The following is a 20483-nucleotide window of genomic DNA, read 5'->3' on the forward strand; positions in this document are numbered from 1 at the left end:
TCTCTCCTTCTGAGGTCCTCTCTCCACCTTGTACCTCCTACTTTCTCGCTTCCTTCATGTACCTCTAACTCTCCTTTCCTTCCTCTCCTTCTGCCTCTCTCTCCTCTCTCCTCTACTTCTTTCTCCTTCCAACTCTCTCCTCCTCCTCTTTCGCCTCTTTCCTCCTCTTCTTTCTCCTTAGGGCAGTTTCCTCTCTCTCCAGTTTCCTGTCTCTCCCGTCAGTCTCTCCTTTCCCCACCCTCTGTCTCCCCGTCTCCTTTCTTCTCTCCTCCCTCCACCACCGCGCCCCCCCCCGCCCCTCTTTTCGCTCTCTCTTTCCCTCCCCGCTCTGCCTTTCCTTCTAGCTTCCACGGACAGCAGTTCCTACCCCACCTGGACCCGCAGCCCCGGGAACCGCAACCAGCAGTCCTCTGCAGCGACTTCTCTCTCCTTCCTCCCCCTCTCTCCTTCCTGCCCTCGCTTCTCACTCGACCCGACCCACGGGTTCTCTCTCTCTCTCTCTCCCCCCCTCCCCTACTCGCTCCTTCCTTGGCCCCCACTCACCCTGACGTCACCCTCCCCACAGTCCTCTCAGCTTAGCTACCCCCGCCCTCGCCCAGTGGCCACCGCAACTCAGCCGGGTTGGGGGTGTCGTCTCCGGATTTGCCTCCCCTGGCCCCGACGGGGCGCCACGTGGGGCTCAGGGGGCACAGCGCCAACCTCCAGCGCCCCGCAATGCGAAAAGAAAGGGCGGGGCCTGGGAGGGGCGTGGCAAGTAAGGGGCGGGGCGAGCGCGCGAACTGATGGACAAGACCGGTGCTCGCAGACTGCGGACAGGGACGCCGCGGCCTGTCCGTGGGTCAGCCGATCCTTCGACCAGTCGGCCTGTGACTCCACCTCCCCCTTCGCCTTCACAAGAGCCAACCCCCGCGGGAGCCCGATTGATAATGAAAGCGGCTTCAGCCAATCGCCTGCAGCGCCGCGGGCCGGGCCATCTCAGGCGGGGCCGAGAAGAGCTGTCCTTTCTGGTGGTGCTGAAAAGGGCTCTCCAGCGGTCTTGCGAGATGAGGCCAGGAGAAAAAAAATCAAAGTTGAAGCCGCCAGGCAGCTGGCTGGGGTCATGTTGTACGTAAGGGGAAGGATCTCCCCTCCCCAGATCCTGGCCTGTCACCCCTTAGACTTCTCACAAACGTAGGAACTTGTCATTCTTCTGGAGGAGGAGGAAGCGCATTCCACATGAGCTTCTCTGAAAGGGTCTGGAAGTGGGCCGGGGGCATATTGGGGGCGCTGAGCAAGCGCCAACCCAGCTATGCTGCCCCTCGACACTCTGGGAAGAGAACATTCAGTTTCCAAATGTGCTGGAATGGTTGGGGGAGGGGGCATAATTACTGCTGGGACCAGAGTTGCCTTCGCTTCCCCTAGGGGCCGCGGGAATGAGGATTACGACCCTGGCTCATGTGGTCCCTCCTTCCTCCATCTGCACTTCCTCCTCCTCCCTCCCCCAACAGCCCCCAAATAAATCCCAAGCCCCTCCCTTCGCCCGTCCCCAGGATCTGACGTGGGCTTGACACCTTTCTCAGCTCTCCCTCCCGCAGCTCCAGTGCCCGAGCCTCGGCTCTCCAGGTTCTGCAGCCCCCTCCTCTCCCGCCAAGCCCCACTAGAGCACAGTAGGGACCCTCCCTATCCTCGACCCCACCCTAGGTCCCCGGAAGCTGTTTTGCCTCGACCCACTTCCCCAGCTTAGAATCCAGCCAGCCTGGCGGACCCAGGTGCCTGAGCCAGAGGGTAACCCAGGCGACCCAGCTCCTTCGCCCTTCTTGGCCCCACCCGCTGCAGCCGGAGCCGCGCCCCCTCTCCCGCAGACCGGAGAGCAGAGGACAGAGGAGACTGGCCAAAGAGGGGTGGGCTCCAGGCGACCCCCAGCCCAGTTCTGCCCCTCCATCCCAAAGGCAGAGACATTGTCTCCCTTGCTAACTGCCAGTAGGAAAAAAAAAAATTAATAGGAAAGATAAAAGAAGACGGAGGAAAGGTGACAGCTAGATTATTTAGGAGAGGCGCAGAGGAGAGAAATTGGTGTGAGTCGCCATGCGGACTCCCAGGGCCCAGCATCCGCCGCCTCCCCAGCTGCTGTTCCTAATTCTGCTGAGCTGTCCCTGGATTCAGGGTAAGGACTTGGGTGCGTGGCGGTGGGCCCCCGGGAAGGCCCCCAGCGGGGTCCTATACCTTCCTTTCTCCGAACATCCTGCGCCTTCTGAGCTCCTGGGGGAGGGGAGGGGCACAGCTGACGGAGAAGGGGCAAGCCAGGGCTTTCCAGCTTGCACCTGGAGCCCCTAACCCCGTATATTGAGGAGTTGGGGAAATTAATGAGGGGAGCTTTTAGCAGCGTCTCAGGGGTTAAATCCAGGAAGAAGGGCTGGGGTCGTTGTGGCGGGGCGGAGGGGGGGGGGTGGGAATGTCTGCGGAGGCGGCAGAAGCAGGCCGGGTACCTGGGTGGGAGATGGAGGTGCCGGGAGAGATGCCAGGCGCAGCACACACAAATATTCTTGGACGTATGGACAAAGACAGATGAACAGAGGCAGTGCTCAGAGGCCAGATATTCAATCCCCAACTCTGACCCCCCAGCAAGACTCCAGGGAAGGGGGCAGAGACTGCAGAGAAAGAGAGGGAGGAAGGGAGGGAGGACCACACTGCAGAGACAGAAACCCAGAGAGAAAGCTGGACACTGCAGAAGCAAGGGCTGGGAGGTGCTGCCAGACCCTCCTCAGAGCCCCGGGGTTGAGGGGAGAGCATCACCGAGGGGAAAATGAAGGTAGCGCCCTGCCTCTTCTCTGCCCTGCTGGCGCTGTCCGAGGTGCTCACCGAAGGCCCACCCAGCCTGGGGGAAAAGGGAGAGAGGAAGGGGTAGGAGTGTGATGGGCAGCTGGGAGCCCCTCCTTCAATCTTGGCTCTCAGCCCAGTCTGGGACCCTCTGAGCTCCTGCTGGCCCAGCTGACTGAGGAGAGAATAAGAGCTCTGGAAAAGATCTTTCTGGAGAAGGAAGGAATGTGGGGCAGTGGAAGAGCTCGAACAACTTCATCTCCCAGGTCTGCCCCTGAAGGAGGAGGAGGCACTGCCGGAGCCTGGAAATGAGACCCCCACCGTAGCCCCTGAGGCCTTGGCGGAGCTGCTCCATGGGGCCCTGCTGAGGAGAGGCCCAGAAATGGGCTACCTGCCGGGTGAGGCCCCCAGAGTGGCAGGAGCAACATAGAGGCAGAGGGAGGGACATTAATTCAGGGAGATGGGGAGCCAGGCCAGTGAAATTCAGAGAGACAGAGAGAGATGGTTTGAGAGAGTCAAAACTGGACGTAGACAGTCAGAGAGCCAGAGAAATTGAGGTAGAATGATCAAGAAACAGCACAGAAAAATAGACAGAGAGAAAGACAGATGGAAATTCAGAGAACCAGAATCAGAGATAGAGTGGAAAAGAGACAGAGAAAGAGAGAGAAATGCAGAGATTAGTAGATCTAGAATCATAAAATCAGAGAGGGATAAGAATACTAAACATAGACCAAGAGTTCTAGAGAGTGCAAAAGAAAAAGAGGAAAGAGAAAGGGGTAACCAGGAGAGGGAGCCAGATCTGAATGGGGGGACAGAGAGAGAAGCTCAAGGAGACTGTCAGAGTGGAAGGGCCTGGACAGAGAGAAGAAAAGAAGGGGGTGGAGGGCAGGCTGTGGAAGCCTTGGGAGGAGGGGGGGAGTTTGGGTGGGGAAGGGAGAGGTGGGGGGCCTGCGCCTCGTGAGGGAGGTCTTTTGGGTTCAGTGGGGAACTCGCAGTTTCTCTCAGCCCTGCTCCCCAACCAAGGCCCATCAATGTGCTCCTCCTGTTCCCTGACTTCCCTCGCACTGTCCCAGGATCTGATCCAGACCCCACACTCGCCACCCCTCCAGCCGGCCAGACTCTTGCAGCACCCTCCCTGCCACGGGCCACTGAGCCGGGCACAGGGCCTCTGACAACAGCCGTAACCCCTAAGGGGGGCAGGGGGGCAGGCCCCACCGCGCCGGAGCTGCTGACCCCGCCCCCAGGAACTACGACCCCGCCCCTTCCCGGTCCCGCCTCCCCAGGCCCGCCCCTCGGGCCTGAGGGAGGAGAGGAGGAGACCACGACCACCATCATCACCACGACAACTGTCACCACGACGGTGACCAGCCCAGGTGAGGCGATTGAAAGGGGATGTGGGAGAAGAGGAAGGTGTGGATGGGGGAGAGGCTGCCGGGAACGTGTGGAAGAAGGGGTCTAGATGGGAGAGGGGCTTCTGCTTAATTATAGTAAAGGCTAGCGTTGATACACCCTTCCTATGTGCCAGCACTGTTCTATGTGTTTTATCTCTTACGACAGTTGAGGAAGGGAGTTCTGGGCACAGATGGGAGAGTGAGCATTGGATAAAGATGGTGAGGGGTGCTGGGGAGAAGACAGATGAGGACCCCCAGGGTTACTTGGCTGGGAGGGCAAGAACACAGAGATTCTCTCAACCCCAGCACTTATATCTCTTTAGTTCTGTGTAATAACAACATCTCCGAAGGTGAAGGGCACGTGGAGTCTCCAGATTTAGGGAGCGCGGCCAGCCGCACCTTGGGGCTCCTGGACTGCACGTACAGCATCCATGTCTACCCTGGCTACGGCATTGAGATCCAGGTAACTGGACTTAAGCATATGATTGTGAAACCTCCCAGCCCTTCCCTCCGGGCCCAGGGGTGTGCACGGGTTTGGCCTAGGAGCCAGAGAACTTGTTTTCTGACTCAGATGGACCTATTTTCTGAGGATCTCACAGACTCTCCTAAAGTTCTACAACTTGGCCAACGTTACCGTGGTTCTTGGTCTGCTACATATAGGGAAAAGGAAGGCAAGGGGCGGGGGAGCTTAGGGGGACACACACCCCGGCTGACTTCCCTGGCGGGTCTGGGTCTGGCTTCTTTAGGTGCAGACGCTGAACCTGTCTCGGGAGGAGGAACTCCTGGTGCTGGCTGGTGGGGGGTCCCCAGGCCTGGCCCCCCGACTCCTGGCTAATTCCTCCATGCTGGGAGAAGGACAGGTCCTTCGGAGTCCAACCAACAGGCTGCTCCTGCACTTCCAGAGCCCACGGGTCCCAAGGGGTGGTGGCTTCAGGATCCACTATCAGGGTGAGGAGTTCGGAGTGCTGGTGGGAGGGCAGGGGCCACACTGGGCACAGGGAACATCTTCAGGAGCCTTCTAAGCACAGGGTAATGTTGGGGCCTTTTCCTCCTGACTAGGACCATGGGGGGCAGAATCCTTGGAGGAGACCTATACACACTTATCTCACACACTCACAGACCTGTGCCTGGGTGTGCACACATCCAAGTGACAATTCATCCATTCACTCAGCAAATGTTTATTGAGTGCCCACTTCATACCGGCCCTGTGTTATCCTTGGGGAGAGGAATAAACAAGCCAGATGTAAAGGGAACTCAGAATCTAGGTAGGGAGGTGGACAAATAATCAGGATGATTATAATTCAGTGAGATAAGGACCCCCTTCCCTATGATGGAGGAACTACTGTCAGAGAGAACAAATGTCAAAGGGACCTGAATTTCCCCTATAAGGAATATGGGGACACCTCCTTGGAGGAGGTGATGACTAAGCTGACACCTAAGATGAATTAGCGAGGGGAAGGGTGGGAGGGAGAGAAAGAGGAAGGCAGATGTCTAGATGGATGGAAAAACACATTCCAAGACCCAGAGAGGAGAAAAAAATGTGACCCCCTTGAGGAGTTGAGGTAATTCAGCATGGAAGATAGAATTGTCTTAGCTGTGTGACCTGGGGTGAGTTACTTAACCTTTCTGTGCCGCATTGTCTTATCTGAAAAATGGGGATCATAATACTTACTTTGTGGTATTATTAGGAAGATCCAATGAATCAATACACGTCAAGTGCTTAAAATAGTGTCTGGTACACAGTGAGGGCTCGAAAATGTCAGTCATTGCTATTACAGTAAAGCACAGAAAGTGGTGGGGAAGTAGGCTAAGAGGCTAGACTGGGAGGTAGGTTGGATTTGGATGACAAAGGGCCTTACCAGCTTCAGTGAGGAGTCCTCGGACTACTTTATCCTGCAGGGGAGGAGGAGACACTTTGAAATGTTTTAAGCAAGATAGTGACAGCCTCAGATTTGTGACCTAAAAAGATCCTGCTGACTTCTGGGGGTAGGAAAGAGGGGATGTATCTGCGCATGCTTGCATTCGCAAGCACCCACCCACAGACAGCCTACACACACGTGTGCATCTATATTTGCCTGTGTGTATGGAAACCTTCCCACGATGCAATGTACATTCTAGCATACACGTGTGCATGAGGCAAGGGGCCCAGGCCAAGGTCCCATTCCAGACACTGCTGCCGTCTCCAAAGTCCCTTCCTTTGCTCAGAAACAGAGAGGGAACTGTGTGTTGGGCCAGTGTCCCCTTCACTTCACCTCATGGCCTTGCTGCCCGCTTGTGAGCTCTGCTGACACCAGATCCCTTGTGACTTTATCCAGGACACAGACAACCCGTATCCCTTCTTCACACACTCTCCAGCCTCTCCTGAGGCCTCTGCTCTGGACTTGCCCCAGGAGGTAAGGCATGCACGGTGGAGATGCCCAGCAGCAGACCTACTCGTGGAGAGACCAGTGAGCTGGGGGACATGTAGTTGGTGGTCAGGGCCCGGTTGTTGGGGAGCAAGGGCATGCCTTGAAGGCCCAGGGCTGAGGGCTGGGCTTCAGATATTATAGAATGTCTTCCTGCTGGCTCCTTTAAGCAGCCACTTCCCTAGGGCATTGAAAATAGGACTCTTTAGACGAACTGGAACATTTGAGGAAGCAGGGCTATTGCATAAATGGGCCTTCATTACCTGCCTCGGTCTTCCCTGCTCTGCGGTTTCTCCAGGCACCTTTGGGACGGAGGCCCTGTTTAAGCCCTTCCCAATTTGCACTAGCTGGGCCCTCCAGTCTACAGTGGCCTCATTAGCTTCTCTGGAAGGTCAAAGGCTCCATCAACCCTCACCCCAAGTCCAGCAAACGTTCCCATTTACAAAACTCTTTCACCAACTCTTGTTTTGGTTGCTTCTCACAGCAGCCCTGGGGGTGGCCATTGTCAACTCCATCTCTGAGAGGAAGACAAAGCCTCAAAGCTTATGTGGATTGCTCAGCCACCAGCAAATTCATTGCAGAGTCAGAAGTCAGATCCCCAAGTCCCTGACCCCTGGTCATTTATTAATTGAAGCTGAGGGGCGGGCGATTAACATTTTCTGAGTACTTTCTATGTTCCAGGTGCTTGATTCCAGGTTTCTTTTCTTTAAGGCCAATCCTCAATGATAGGAATTGTTATTGCCATTTACAGATGAAAGGCCCTACAGGTGAAGTCACCTGCTCAAGGCCATACAGCTAATAAGTTGTGAAACTAGAACTGGAACTTAGGTCTGCCCATCTCCAAATCCAGTGCTCTTTGCACTGTTCCACATTGCCTCTTGGCGGCGTCAATTGATCAGCTAGGCTAGGTTTTTAGGAGACAAAATAAAAAACATTTGATTCAGTCTCACAATGGCAATAGGCAGGTGTTAATGTGATGATAAAATTATGCATGTGGATTGTGTATAGGCAAAAAGAAAAAAAAAACTAACTCTGTGGGAAAGGGGAGGGGTCAGGAAGACTTCCTGGAGGAGGTGGTACTTAAGTTACTCCTTGAAAGATGAGAAAAAGTGAAAAGAGAGCCTCTCAGGTAGGGGAAATTGTGTGGAAAAATATGGAAGTGGGACTGTAAAGAGTCACAAAACTGTATCGTGTAAGATATATGGGCCATGGGTGCTGAGAACTGAAGCTGGATGGGCTGGGCTGGAACCAGTTGTGGAAGGGGCTTGAATGTCAATCTAAAGCATTCAGACTTGATTCTGTTGGTCGTGGAGAGCCATCACAGAGGCTAAAGTTTATTCAAATCACTGTGGGGTTTTTTGGTTTGTTTTTTGTTTGTTTGTTTGTTTTGTCCACTGCTCGGCTTGCAGGATCTTAGTTCCCTGACCAAGGATTGAACCCCTGCCCGGCAGTGAAATCGCCAAGTCCTAACCACTGGACCGCCAGGGAATTCCCAAATCCCTGTGTTCTAAAAGACTGTTTTTATGTCTATCTTAGTAGACCATGAACTCCTGAAGGCAAGGCCTCAGTCTTTTTCACCTCTGACCCTAGGACCCAGCCAAGGAAATGCTTGTTGAATTTTGAAACAGGGAGAGACCAGGTCTCTTACAGAATCACTCAGGACTGGAGAGTCAGAAAAAGCAAAGGCCCAGGCAAGCTGGACCCTCCGCTAATCAGAGCCTGCCCCTCGTACAAGACCCAGCTTCGATGTACTTCCTCCAGGAAGCCCTTCTTAATGAACTCTGCCTAGTCTTAAACAGACACACAGAGCTCTGTCAGGATCAAGTTCAGAGTCTATCACTGATTACCAAGTCACTTTCTATTTGTTTGTTTTATCTCATATGTTTCCGCAAGAATTTCAGGAGGCTTTCAAAAAAGAATGCAAACAATAAGATTAAATAGAATAAGTAAGAGGAAATTCCCTGGCAGTCCAGTGGTTAGGACTCCACGCTCTCACTGCCAAGGGCCAGGGTTCGATCCCTGGTTGGGGAATTAAAATCCCACAAACCGTGCAGCGCGGCCAAAAAAAAAAAAAAGAATAAGAGAAAAATTGGCACCAGATAATGCTTATTAAATTTGAAAAAAATAGAATGTGGATGGACAAGCCATTGTTACTAGGGACAAGCCTCAACCTGGTTCTGGGCTTCCTAGCAGCCAGTATGAAAAGAGAGATTACACAGTTCTCATTGCAGGAAAAAAGATAAACCAGTTCCTTAAGGAAATCAAAGCTTTCCCTAGCACTTCACTTTCACTGGGGGATTCATTTAGGGGACACTGGGTATTAAGGTCTTTAATGACAGAATCGTCGGTTTCTAAAGGAGTTTCTTGTGAGTCCTCTGGATGAAAGCTGAGGGTATAATACCACAGTGACACCTCAGTGGAAGAAAGTCTGTGTGTGTGGAGGGGAGAAAATGATATGAGGCACTTAATAACTTGGAGCCTCAATTTCCACATCTGGAAAGTGGGTCACAGCCTTTCTCTGACTACCTCAAAAGCACTGTGTGAACTCATTTTGGAAGCTGAACAAGCTCTGCAAATACTATTTGCTATTATTAGAGCTGAATGGGGTTCAGAGTGGTCAACTGATTTGCCTGAGTTCACACAGTAAATGCGTGCTAGGGTCCAAAACTTCTTTGAGTCTCAGGTTTCTCATCTATAAAATGGGGGCCAAAGTGGGTAAATTACAAAGATTAGGGGAGATAAGGGATGTTGACATTACCTCTTCATGAGACAGTGTGTCCATGTAAGGACTCCAGTATGGAGCCAGTTTGTGGCCTGGAGGGTGAGGGGGACCTGGAAAGAGGGGAGGAAACGCTAGGGAACCAGTGAGAGAGGATGGCCTGGGAGAGTGAATCCTCCTTCTCCTGCTCTGCCTGATCCAGCCTACCTCTTGAGCTGCGGCTTCCCTCCCCGGCCAGCCCATGGGGATGTGAGTGTGACAGACCTTCACCCTGGAGGCACTGCCACCTTCCACTGTGATTCGGGCTACCAGCTGCAGGGTGAGGAGACCCTCATCTGCCTCAATGGTACCCGGCCAGCCTGGAGCAGTGAACCCCCCAGCTGCATGGGTGAGTCTCTACCACAATAGGTGTGGTTTTCTGTCCTGGGAGCCCCAGTGGAGGGTCCTACCTTGGGGGTCTCTATCTTTGGGAACACCCATCTTGAAGGGGTTTTTACCCTGAAGAGTCCCTATCCTGGGGTCTCCATTTGGAGCTCTTCACCCTGAGGGTCTCAATCCTTGGAGTCTCCATCCTTGGGGGGTCTCTCCATCTGGGGAAGTGCCACCTCGGGGGGGGTTCCCTTTTTTTTTTTTTTTTTTGGCTGTGCCACATGGCTTGTGGGATTTTAGTTCCCCAACCAGGGATCAAACCTGTGCCCCCTGCAGTGGAAGCGCAGAGTCCTAACCAATAGACCACCAGGGAATTCCTGGAGGGTTCCCATTTGGGGAGTCACCGTTCTGGAGGTCCCTTGCTTTTGGAGACTCCTCATCCTAGAGGAAACCATTCTTGGGGTCTATATCTGGGGGTGTCTATCCTGGAGAGTCTTCATTCTGGGATCCTATCCTGAGTATTTTCCATCTGAGAGCTTCAGTTTGGGGGACTTCCCCATAACTCCCCACCTCAGGGTGTCCACGTCTGGGGAGTCTTCATTTTGATGGAATCTCCATCCTGGGGGGGGGGGTGTCCATCCTAGGGTTTTTCTATTCCAAGGCTGGTTCCTCACCTGGTAGTGGCCTGAAAAAAGTCCTGGGGGTGAGCCTGTAGGGCAGAGGTCATCCCAAGGCCAGGTCCCAGGCAAAGGTGTGGGTGCAATAGCTCTGCAGATGGGAAAAGGACAAGTCACCTTAACCTGCCCCCCTGCACCGTCCACAGCATCCTGTGGTGGCACCATCCACAATGCTACACTTGGCCGCATCGTGTCCCCTGAGCCTGGGGGAGCTGCAGGGCCCAACCTCACCTGCCGTTGGGTCATCGAAGCAGCTGAGGGACGCCGGCTGCACCTGCACTTTGAGAGAGTCTCCCTGGATGAGGACAATGACCGGTGAGGGTCTGGGCCTTGCGTCAGAGGTCCTCACTTCAAGGAAATAGGGAGGCTGCAGTAGACAGTCAGACAGACGGGGGGGAATCCCAGTTGGGATCTATGTCAAATGCAGGTTAGTCCTTCCCCTTTCTTAGGCAGTATAGCTGTGCAAACTGAGACAAATCACTTAACCTCTCTGTGCTTCAGTTTTCTCATCTGTAGATGGAGATAATAGTACCCCCCTCTTAAGGTTTCTGTGAAGACAAATGCATTAAGATATGTAAAGTGCTTGGAATGGTGCCTAGCACACAGTAAGCACTATAAATGTGTTTGCCATCATTGTCATCATTATTCTCACTCTTTATCTAACAAACTGGTATCCCAGCTCTGACATTAGTTGCTATGTGTAGCTGGACAGGTTACTTACTCTTTCTGTGCCTCAATTTTCTCATCTATAAAATGAGGGATAATAGCAGTATCTAACTCAAGGGATCTTGTGAGAATTAAGTGAGATAAACTGTGTAAAATCTTAGAAAAGTACATGGCATATAGTTAATGTTTGAAAATAATAGCTACGAAATTAGGTTAGGAGAGCAGGCAAGAGGTGAGGCAGCTTCTGAGGCGAAGCTGAGCTCCTGGCCACCTCTGTCCATCCCAGGTTGATGGTGCGCTCAGGGGGCAGTCCCCTATCCCCGGTGATCTATGACTCGGACATGGATGATGTCCCAGAGCGGGGTCTCATCAGTGATGCCCAGTCCCTCTATGTGGAGCTGCTTTCAGAGACACCTGCCAATCCCCTGCTGCTAAGCCTCCGATTTGAAGGTAACTGCCCTTCCCCCGGGGCCCCAACTGCCGCACCTTCCCCTCTTCCTGACGCCCAGGCATGGTCACAAGCACATAATCCATCTCTGCTTATCTCCACGTTTGGATTCCTGAAAACTGACTTGTCTCCCCATCCCAAATCGACAAGGACACATTCTAATTCCCTGAGGTGGTCTTTTCTACTTAAGCTTCAGGTGTGGCTGGATCCAGGTACACAGCCAAGAGACCAGTTACTTAAATCTCTTCATTCTTTCCTCTTGGTTGGCTTCATTCTCAGGCAGACTCTCAGTCTGTTGTGTACCTAGCAGTTACAGATTTACATACCAACAACTTTAGTAACTCCATCAGAAAGAGAGAAAGCATACCACTTTCCTAAGAGCTTTAACAAAAATGCCAGGAAAGGCTTTCATTGTCCTGGCTTAGGTCATCTATCTATGCCTGAGCCAATCACTGTAGCTAGGGGCAGGTGGTGTTATGATTGGCAGATCCACATCACATGGCCATCCCTGGTTGGCTCCAACTGAATCTCATGGACTGGAAGTGGGGAGGACATGTGACCCAAAATGAAAATAGGAGTGCTGTTAACAGACGAAGGGGGCTGGATGCTGCATAGGTAGGAAGGAAGGAATGCAGTGATCATGGGAGGAGGTGTTTGAACTGAGACTTACAGGATAGAGAGACTTTTAAAAGAGGAAGATAGGGAATGAGCATCTCAGGTGAAAGGAACAGTGTGAGCAACAGTAAAGAGGCAGAGAAAAGCCTGATATGTTTGGGAAGCAGAGAGTTTCACTGTGGCTGGAGCAGAGGATTTGTGTAAACAGTAGCAGGAAAGAGACAAAGAAAGTAAAATGCTCAGAGATGGGAGGGGCTAGTTTCTGGTATGAATCAAGGGAGAAAGGGAATTGGCACTTGGCCCTGATGGATGCATAGGATTTGGACATGACACCTTATCAGGTTAAGTAATGGTGAAACAGAACAGTGGATCTGAAAAATAAATTGCATTTTAGATTCTGAGAGTGCAAAGAGAATTTCTAGGTTTGAGGCCTGCCTCCATAGTTGTGGGCCACTGCTGCTCCATGGGCTTCAGACTCTTTCTGTATCATAGGCACCTGAGCCTTACCTGAGTCTAAGATATGATCAGATGGGCAAAAACTAAAACACTCCACAAATGTTAATTTTTTTGCTGACTTAGACCAAAGTTAAAACTGAGTAGCTTTTGTGTTTGCCTCACTTTTGGATTCTAGCCACAGTATGGATAATCAGGGTTGATCAGAAACCAACGGTTATTTTTGAGGAGCGAACACACCTACATGAGCCAGGTCTCCAAAGGCACCATTTCCCCCCATTCCATTGCAGCTTCCAGAGCCAAGTGTCTCTGGCTGGGAATCAAGGAATCTGGGCTTGAGGTCTGGTTCTGCCACTGCCCTACTGTGTGACATGGAGCAAGTGGCTTTTTGTCTGTGGACCTAGTGTCCTCATCTGTAGAATAGTGGCTGGGACTTGACTGACCTTGGGGTTTCTGTCCAGAGGCTGGGGAGCTAACATAAACATGTGAATGAGGAATGTTAGGGTTTGGGGGAGACTGGAGAGTGAAAGCTAAGCCCAAGGGCATTCCATTTTAAATAGCCCACTGGGGGGCCAAACCACACTGGAATTCAGCCTGGTTCCCCAGTCTGAGATCCCTGGAGGCCTGTCCTAATGCTTAATTCCTGTGACTGATTCCTCTCTAGCCTTTGAGGAAGATCGCTGCTTTGCCCCCTTCCTGGCACATGGCAATGTCACCACCACGGACCCTGAGTACCGCCCAGGGGCACTGGCCACCTTCTCGTGCCTCCCAGGATATGCCCTGGAGCCCCCTGGCCCCCCCAATGCCATCGAATGTGTGGATCCCACAGAACCCCACTGGAACGACACAGAGCCAGCCTGCAAGGGTGAGCCCTCCACCTCCTCAGGACATCCTTCAGTTTACAGACTACCCCCTGAGCTGGGGATCCTAGGAAGGCCGTTCGGGAAGGAGAACCTAGTAAACTCAGGATCAATCCCTGTCCCTTTCAGAGGCTTAGTTTTCTTAGCTGAGTAGTTGATGGGCTTGTTACAGAATTCAGGGGTCATAATCCAAATATCTTCAAGAGCTAAAACTGGAGTTGGGCTAAGTCATGGATTGGGTGGTGATGCTTAGGCTGGAGACTGGGCGGGGTTAGTTAAGACTGGAGCTGGGGATTGGACACAACAGGACTAGGCGTGGCAAGAATCAGGTGGGTAATAGATAATAGGAAACCAGGGAGGCAGTCTGGTGCACACAGTTGGGAGTGGTGAGGATCGTAGCGAAATAGAGACTGCATGCCCACCTGGGTCCTGAATCTGACACCCTTTCTATCCTAGCCATGTGTGGAGGGGAGCTGTCAGAGCCAGCTGGTGTGGTCCTCTCTCCGGATTGGCCCCAGAGCTATAGCCCCGGCCAAGATTGCGTGTGGGGTCTGCATGTCCAGGAAGAGAAGCGCATCTTGCTCCAAGTTGAGATGTATGTTTGGGTACTGCAGAGGGTGCAGTGGGTGTGGGCTCAGCCAAGTGTGGTATGACAATGCACTGGCCTGCATTCTGATCCTGGCTGGCTCGAGCGTCTACACGAGAGTCAGTGAATATATGTTCGGATGAAAGAAGTGGCTAAGGATTCAGGATGGGGGTGTGGGACGTCAGGTAGACCCAGGTACAAATCACTTATTGGTCAGGCAACCTTGGACAAGTAAATGGGGTAATGCAGCCTTCCTCAGGGACTATTGTGAAAAAGGGGCTCTGGTTTGAAGTCTCACTCTTTGGCTGTTTCTGAGGCCCCCCTGGAGTGATTTCCAGGGACCCAGGCCCAAGCTGTTGCATCAGCAGCAGCACACAAGGTGGACATGGGTGTGGGGGAAATCCAGTGAGCTACTTTGGTGTGAGGTGGTCATGTGCCTGGACAGAACCAGAAGTGGGCATGGCTCAAAAAGCATGTATTCAGTTGGGGCCTTGAGTTGGGCTGGGTGGTAATGAGCATGGTCTGTGACTGGTCAGAGCTGGAGCTGAGCCTGTCTGTGCATCACCTGGTGATGGAGGAGGGACTGGGAAGTGGGAGGCGTCAACAATGATCAGGGTTGGGGATTGGGAAGCAGGAACCAGGAGGAGCCACAGACCAAATGGAACCTGGAGCGACTAGCGTGGAGGAGAAGCCCATAATTGATCCAAACTGAGACCTGGGATAGGAGAATGTAGGGTGGGACTGGAGAGTAGGTAAGGTTGCTAATGAGCTGAGTTAGTTATTGGGCAGAACCAGATGGGAGGGGGGCCGATCGTAACCCAGCCCCCATATCTGGTCCCACTCCCTGCAGCTTGAATGTGCGCGAAGGGGATATGCTGACGCTGTTCGACGGGGACGGTCCCAGCGCCCGAGTCCTGGCCCAGCTGCGAGGGCCTCAACCGCGCCGCCGCCTCCTCTCCTCTGGGCCCGACCTCACGCTGCAGTTCCAGGCACCGCCCGGACCCCCAAACCCGGGCCTGGGCCAGGGTTTCGTGTTGCACTTCAAAGGTACCGAGGCCTAGGGTCCCGAGATGAGAAGGGGTCCTGCAGGTCAGAGAGGCCCCCGAGGCTGGAAGGGCGCCCTGGGTCGCAGGACAGCCTCCAAACTCGCCGTCTCTCCCCTGCAGAGGTCCCGAGAAACGACACGTGCCCCGAGCTGCCGCCCCCGGAATGGGGCTGGAGGACGGCTTCCCACGGGGACCTGATCCGGGGCACTGTGCTTACTTATCAGTGCGAGCCTGGCTATGAGCTGCTTGGGTCGGACATTCTCACCTGCCAGTGGGACCTGTCCTGGAGCGCAGCGCCACCCGCCTGCCAAAAGAGTGAGCCCGGGCCCCGCCCCAATCTTCTCGTGGCTCCGCCCCTGCCCACCTGGGTTTCACGGCTCTGCTTGGACTCCGCCCATCCCCTCTGCGCCCCGCCTCCGTATCTTCTTCTTCCCGCCCCTGTTCTGTCTGGACCCATCCCTTCGCTCTAGGTCCTGCCTAGATCTTCCTCAGGCCCCAACCATATGTCCAGTGGGTTCCACTCCTCTGTTCCTCGGTGTCCCGAAACTGTCCCCTCTGGTCCCCACTCTCATCTTCCCAGGGCTGCATCCCTCTCTCTTGCACTGTTCTGGGTCCTGAACCTGGTTCTTCTGGGTTCCTCCCCCATCGTCTCCTGGCCCTGCCTCTGCCCAGTCTGAGTCCCGCCCCCCTGCCCTCGCCGCCCCCACCGCCTGCCCCATCATCTCTTTTCTTGTTCTAGGCCTTGCTCCAGTCTCTCAGTCCCCAACCCTTGACATTATGGGGAGTCACTTTGCAGGGGCCTAGGCTCGTCAGAGAACTCGGTTTATTTTAATTCAGTTATTAAAGTCCCATGATGTGTTGGGGCTGGAGTTATGCGGAGGTGTTGGGGACTCTCCCTACCCTGACAGAGCTCACAGTCTGGGACAGGGACAGATACTTAATTCAGGATATTAGAGTGGTAACCGCTGGGTGACTTCAGGCAAGGTACTTAACATCTCTGAGGCTTTGGCTTCTTCCTCGGTGAAGTAGGAATAGAGGATTGTGAAAAGCAAATGAAAAGCTTTTCACGTTAGTGCCTGGTGCAGGTAAACAATGAGTAAGTAGTAGTTGCTATAAGTATGAAGAAGGGCTGTAGGAAGAGGGGTGGGTTAATTGTCCCAGGCATAGGGCAGGAGATTTCACAGAGAAGGTGACATTCAAAGGAGCTGGGAGAGTTTATCTCTTAGAAGAGCAGAAAGGGGTGGCATCTTGTCACTTCCTCCAAATTTTTGGAAGCCTGTCACCAGGATATGGGATTGTAGGTCTTTCACCTGGCCCCTAGGAGCAACGGTGGGACCAATGAGGGTAAGTTTCAGGAAGCCAGATTTGGACTGGATCCAAGGAAAACTTTCTAGTTGACACAGCTCCCCATCCCTGGAAGGAGTCACAGGATGTCCTGTCTGGAACCCAGACAGCACGGGGCAGGGACAGGAAGGGATGGAAGCGGGGCCCAGAGGGGAGAGGGCGTGGCCCAGCTGCCCAAGACTCAGTAGGGAACCTGCCCAAGGCAGCACATGGAGCCTATAGCTGAGCTGAGACCTAAGTCTCTGAATCTCAGCCCAGTGCTCCCTGGCTGTGACCCTGAACAGTTTCAGCTTTGCCACTCCCTGGCTGAGTGACCATAGACCAGTCATTTGACTGCCCTGAGCCCTGAGCCCCAAGGGAGGTGATAGTGACGCTGACCTCTCGAGATCATCAGGGTATATGATATCATGTTTGTAAAACACTTTAGCGAGGTGCCTTGCACAGGTCTATATATAAGAAATGGCTTTGACTGGGATTCTTCCACAGCGAAGTTGTAAACAAATGCCCGCAGAGGCCAGGCAGGCAATACAAGTGAGCAGAATGGGCTGGGGATGACGGGAATGAGGGGAGCAGGAGGGCTGGGCCCCTCTAAAGAGGGCAGCTGCTCTTCTGCTGATGATTTGCCATGCAGGGCTGACACGGTTGGGATTTAGCTGGTTTGCTCTGGTTGAGTGGTTCAATACTTCAAATTTCACCCTAGGATGGGGGCCCAGGTTGCCCTAAACGTTCTGTTTTCTGGAAGAAACCTGATATGTAAAATACATTGAATTTTAAGTTTTCCAACTCCTGCTCTGTTCATTCTGAGGAAGGAGTGGGAGGTGTGTGCGGAGTGTTGCCCAGAGGAGATGGCCCACGACTCAGGCGTCTCCCAGCTCTAAGCTTCTGGCAGATCTTTTAAGGCCCTGGCTCCCCCTGACTTTGCCCTCCTGCCAACAGTCATGACTTGTGCCGATCCTGGTGAGATCACCAACGGGCACCGCACCACCTCAGATGCCGGCTTTCCTGTTGGCTCCCACGTCCAGTACCGCTGTCTGCCGGGGTACAGCCTGGAGGGGGCGGCCGTGCTTACCTGCTACAGCCGGGACACGGGCACACCCAAGTGGAGCGACCGGGTCCCCAAGTGCGCCTGTGAGTCTGGGGACACCCTAGGACGGGTGGCTGGGTGGCCTGCTCAACGGTGCAGCTGGCCCATGACTGACCTCTTCCTTGCAGTGAAGTATGAGCCGTGCCTGAACCCCGGGGTGCCAGAGAATGGCTATCAGACATTGTACAAGCATCACTACCAGGCTGGCGAGTCTCTGCGCTTCTTCTGCTATGAGGGTTTTGAGCTCATTGGCGAGGTCACCATCACCTGTGTGCCCGGCCACCCCTCACAGTGGACCAGCCAGCCCCCACTCTGCAAAGGTGCCTGGGCAGGCAGGGCAGGAGGGGGCACAGCAGTGTCCAGGATGTGACAGGGCTGGGAAAGTCAGGTAGCAAATTCGAGACCCTGCCGAGCTCCCCATTCACCTCCTATGGGCTCTTATCCTCAGAGGTATAGCCAAAAGCCCTGGAGAAGTTCAAGGTCATGGAATTATCCTAAGGGAAGTAGTAGAGGGGGCTTTGGTTTGGCAGTCCCTTGCCCTCTGGATAGGTCTCAGTTTCTGTATTTTTGACAAATCCTACAGACCTGGTTGGTTTAGACTGCCCAGGGGTCTGGAGGAGGAGGACCGAGGCCCTGCTCTGACTATTCCTCCCCTGTCCCCAAGGGAAGGATCAAGTTTAGGTTGAGCAGAGGGCAGAGAATCCAGGCTGTCCAGCCCAGCCCCACTGGGCTCCCGGCCCTCTACCCAGCCTCCTTCCCTCCCTGGCTCAGACCCCGTCCCCTCCTCCTCCTCTCCCTGCAGTGGCCTATGAGGAGCTCCTGGACAACCGAAAACTGGAAGGTCAGTGAGGGCACAGGTGGAGACCCAGGCCTGGCCAAGTTGGGAGGGCAAGGCAGAGGCCGGGGGCAGGAGGCCAGGCCCCCGGTGGGGTAAGGCCCAGGGTTCAGGGCCCAGGGCAGGAGGCTTGGAGAGCCCAAGGCTGGGCCCAGCCCCAGATCACTGGCCTCCCCTCCTCCTTCCAGTGACCCAGACCACAGACCCGTCACGGCAGCTAGAGGGTGGGAACCTCGCCTTGGCCATTCTGCTGCCCCTAGGCTTGGTCATCGTCCTCGGCAGTGGCGTTTACATATACTACACCAAGTAAGTACCTAACTCAGGGAGCTGCTGGCCAGGGCAGACGTCCTGCCTGCCTGGCACAGAAGCCCGGGTGAGGGGGGGTTGGGGGCTCACTTCTCGATAAGCCCCTCTATCTCCTTCCTTTCCCAGGCTACAGGGAAAATCCCTCTTCGGCTTCTCAGGCTCCCATTCCTACAGCCCCATCACGGTGGAGTCAGACTTCAGCAATCCACTGTATGAAGCTGGGGTGAGCCCTTCCCCTACCCCTGGAGTGCCACATCCCTCAGCTCCCCTGGGACTCCATAACCTTCTCTCAGGGTCTTTGTAATATCTGTCTTGGGAATTGCAAACTCAGCTGCCTACAAAGGCCACGTCAATGAACAAAGCCAAGTCAGGTGGGCCAATCGGGGGTGGTGAGGGCTGTGACTAACTGGGAAACCTGTACCCCATCTGGTCCGTGGAGGAAACCTAGGCCCAACTGCCAGAGCTTCCAACTGTTCAAGACAATCCAGAAATTTAGATTTTTATGTGACTTTAAGATACTGTAGGATGAACCAAATACATCCATTGGCCAGATTCAGCCCCATTCCCATCCCATGGTCCCCAAACTCCCAGTGATCAATGTTATTTTAAAAACACAGTCTTTCCCCTTCCTTGTGGATGCCTCCTCCCATTTTGCTGCCTCCTCCACCTCCATCCCATTCTAGTGACTGATGCCATCTCTCTGTTTCCAGGATACACGAGAGTATGAAGTTTCCATCTGAACACCAAGACTAAGGCTGCAGGACCCAGGACGCCCCTCCTCTCCTCATTCTGGGCAGGAAGGAGTACAGGACCTGGCCTCTGGCTCCCTTCCTCCCTGCTGTGTAAATAATCTCCTGGTCCCACGAGGGGGCTTTGATGGCCCTGGGGACCCTACAGTAAATAAACCAGCATCCTGTGCCCAAAGCCTCCTCTTCTCAGTTGCCAAACAAGGGGCCTGCCGCCCACTCACTCTACCCGCTTTTGGACCCTAGGAGGGGAAATCAGCCCCTGATGCAACTCCTGGGGCCCCTCCAGCCCAGGGCATCCCACAAGGACTACCCAAGAGCTCTGCTGTTCCCTTGGTCATGAAGGCTCTGCGCTTCCCAGATGCTCTGTCCCCGGGCCTAACCTCTGACCCTTGGAGGGTCAGAAGAAGAGGGATGAAGGGGAGAGCTGGGACAAGGCCCCTACCCCCTTCCTGCCATGTCCCCTACCCACAGTCTCCCCACCTTTGCTTCTGGATTTTTGTTTTTGAGCAATAAACAGAAAATCTCCGTTTGTAACTGGGCTGGTGGGGTGTGGGAAGGTGGGTCACAGAGCACTGGAGACGGTGATGGTGGCCTCTCTGGAAAGAGGGCTGGGGAGAGGGGAACACTTGGGGAAAAAGATGTAAATTTAAGATTGCAGACAGGGCAGTGTTGAAGGGGCTGGCCTGGGGTCAAAAAGCCTGACTTTAGGCTCAGCCTCTGGAGGACCAGCTGGGCCCACTCCTGGCCTCAGCAGTCTCTCCACAGGGCTTGGCGTTTCCAGGCTCTTCTAGCTGGGCGATAAATGACAGTAGCTGCCTCTCCTCCTTCAGTGTTTGGCAGGTGACAAACAGCGCTCAATTTGTTTCATGACCAGTTGACCTAAAAGTCAACCCCCTTTTGAGAAATCTTGTACCCATCCAAGTGTACCATTTTTTCCCCCAATCTTTTTGGCATTTATTTATTTATTTTTGGCCGCGTTGGGTCTTCGTTGCTACGCGTGGGCTTTTCTCTAGTTGTGGCGAGCAGCGGCTACTTTGTTTGGTGTGCGGGCTTCTCATTGCGGTAGCTTCTCTTGTTGCAGAGCACGGGCTCTAGGCGCACGGGCTTCCGTAGTTGTGGCTCGTGGGCTCTAGA

The 20483-nt window shown here is 53.9% G+C and overlaps 1 protein-coding gene across 9 annotated transcripts; it reads left to right on the forward strand.

The window, feature by feature from the left end:
* The first annotated feature begins 2064 nt into the window (after window positions 1-2064).
* Window positions 2065-19340, forward strand: SEZ6L2 (seizure related 6 homolog like 2). 9 transcript variants are annotated; one of them, XM_061208139.1, is made up of 18 exons: window positions 2065-2143; window positions 3063-3194; window positions 3870-4169; window positions 4511-4650; window positions 4934-5135; window positions 9514-9699; window positions 10504-10672; window positions 11310-11473; window positions 13204-13404; window positions 13856-13994; window positions 14836-15032; window positions 15152-15346; window positions 17312-17503; window positions 17588-17779; window positions 18262-18300; window positions 18483-18600; window positions 18727-18823; window positions 19311-19340. In XM_061208139.1, the coding sequence occupies exons 1-18, from the start codon at window positions 2065-2067 to the stop codon at window positions 19338-19340; spliced, it is 2772 nt and encodes a 923-aa protein (XP_061064122.1). The 9 variants fall into 9 exon arrangements, with proteins under 9 accessions (XP_061064122.1, XP_061064127.1, XP_061064123.1 ...); XM_061208144.1 differs by having other exon boundaries at window positions 4080-4169; XM_061208140.1 differs by lacking the exon at window positions 18262-18300.
* The last annotated feature ends 1143 nt before the right edge of the window (window positions 19341-20483 follow it).

This window comes from Eubalaena glacialis, chromosome 13 (assembly GCF_028564815.1).
Source record: "Eubalaena glacialis isolate mEubGla1 chromosome 13, mEubGla1.1.hap2.+ XY, whole genome shotgun sequence".
Taxonomy (NCBI): Eukaryota; Metazoa; Chordata; class Mammalia; order Artiodactyla; family Balaenidae; genus Eubalaena; species Eubalaena glacialis.

Coding starts and splice junctions, on each gene's coding strand:
- SEZ6L2 (XM_061208139.1), top strand. CDS start 2,065: ATGCGGACTCCCAGGGCCCAGCATCCGCCGCCTCCCCAGCTGCTGTTC. Junction 9,700..10,503: donor TGAACCCCCCAGCTGCATGG/GTGAGTCTCTAC, acceptor CACCGTCCACAG/CATCCTGTGGTGGCACCATC. Junction 18,601..18,726: donor GTTTACATATACTACACCAA/GTAAGTACCTAA, acceptor TTCCTTTCCCAG/GCTACAGGGAAAATCCCTCT.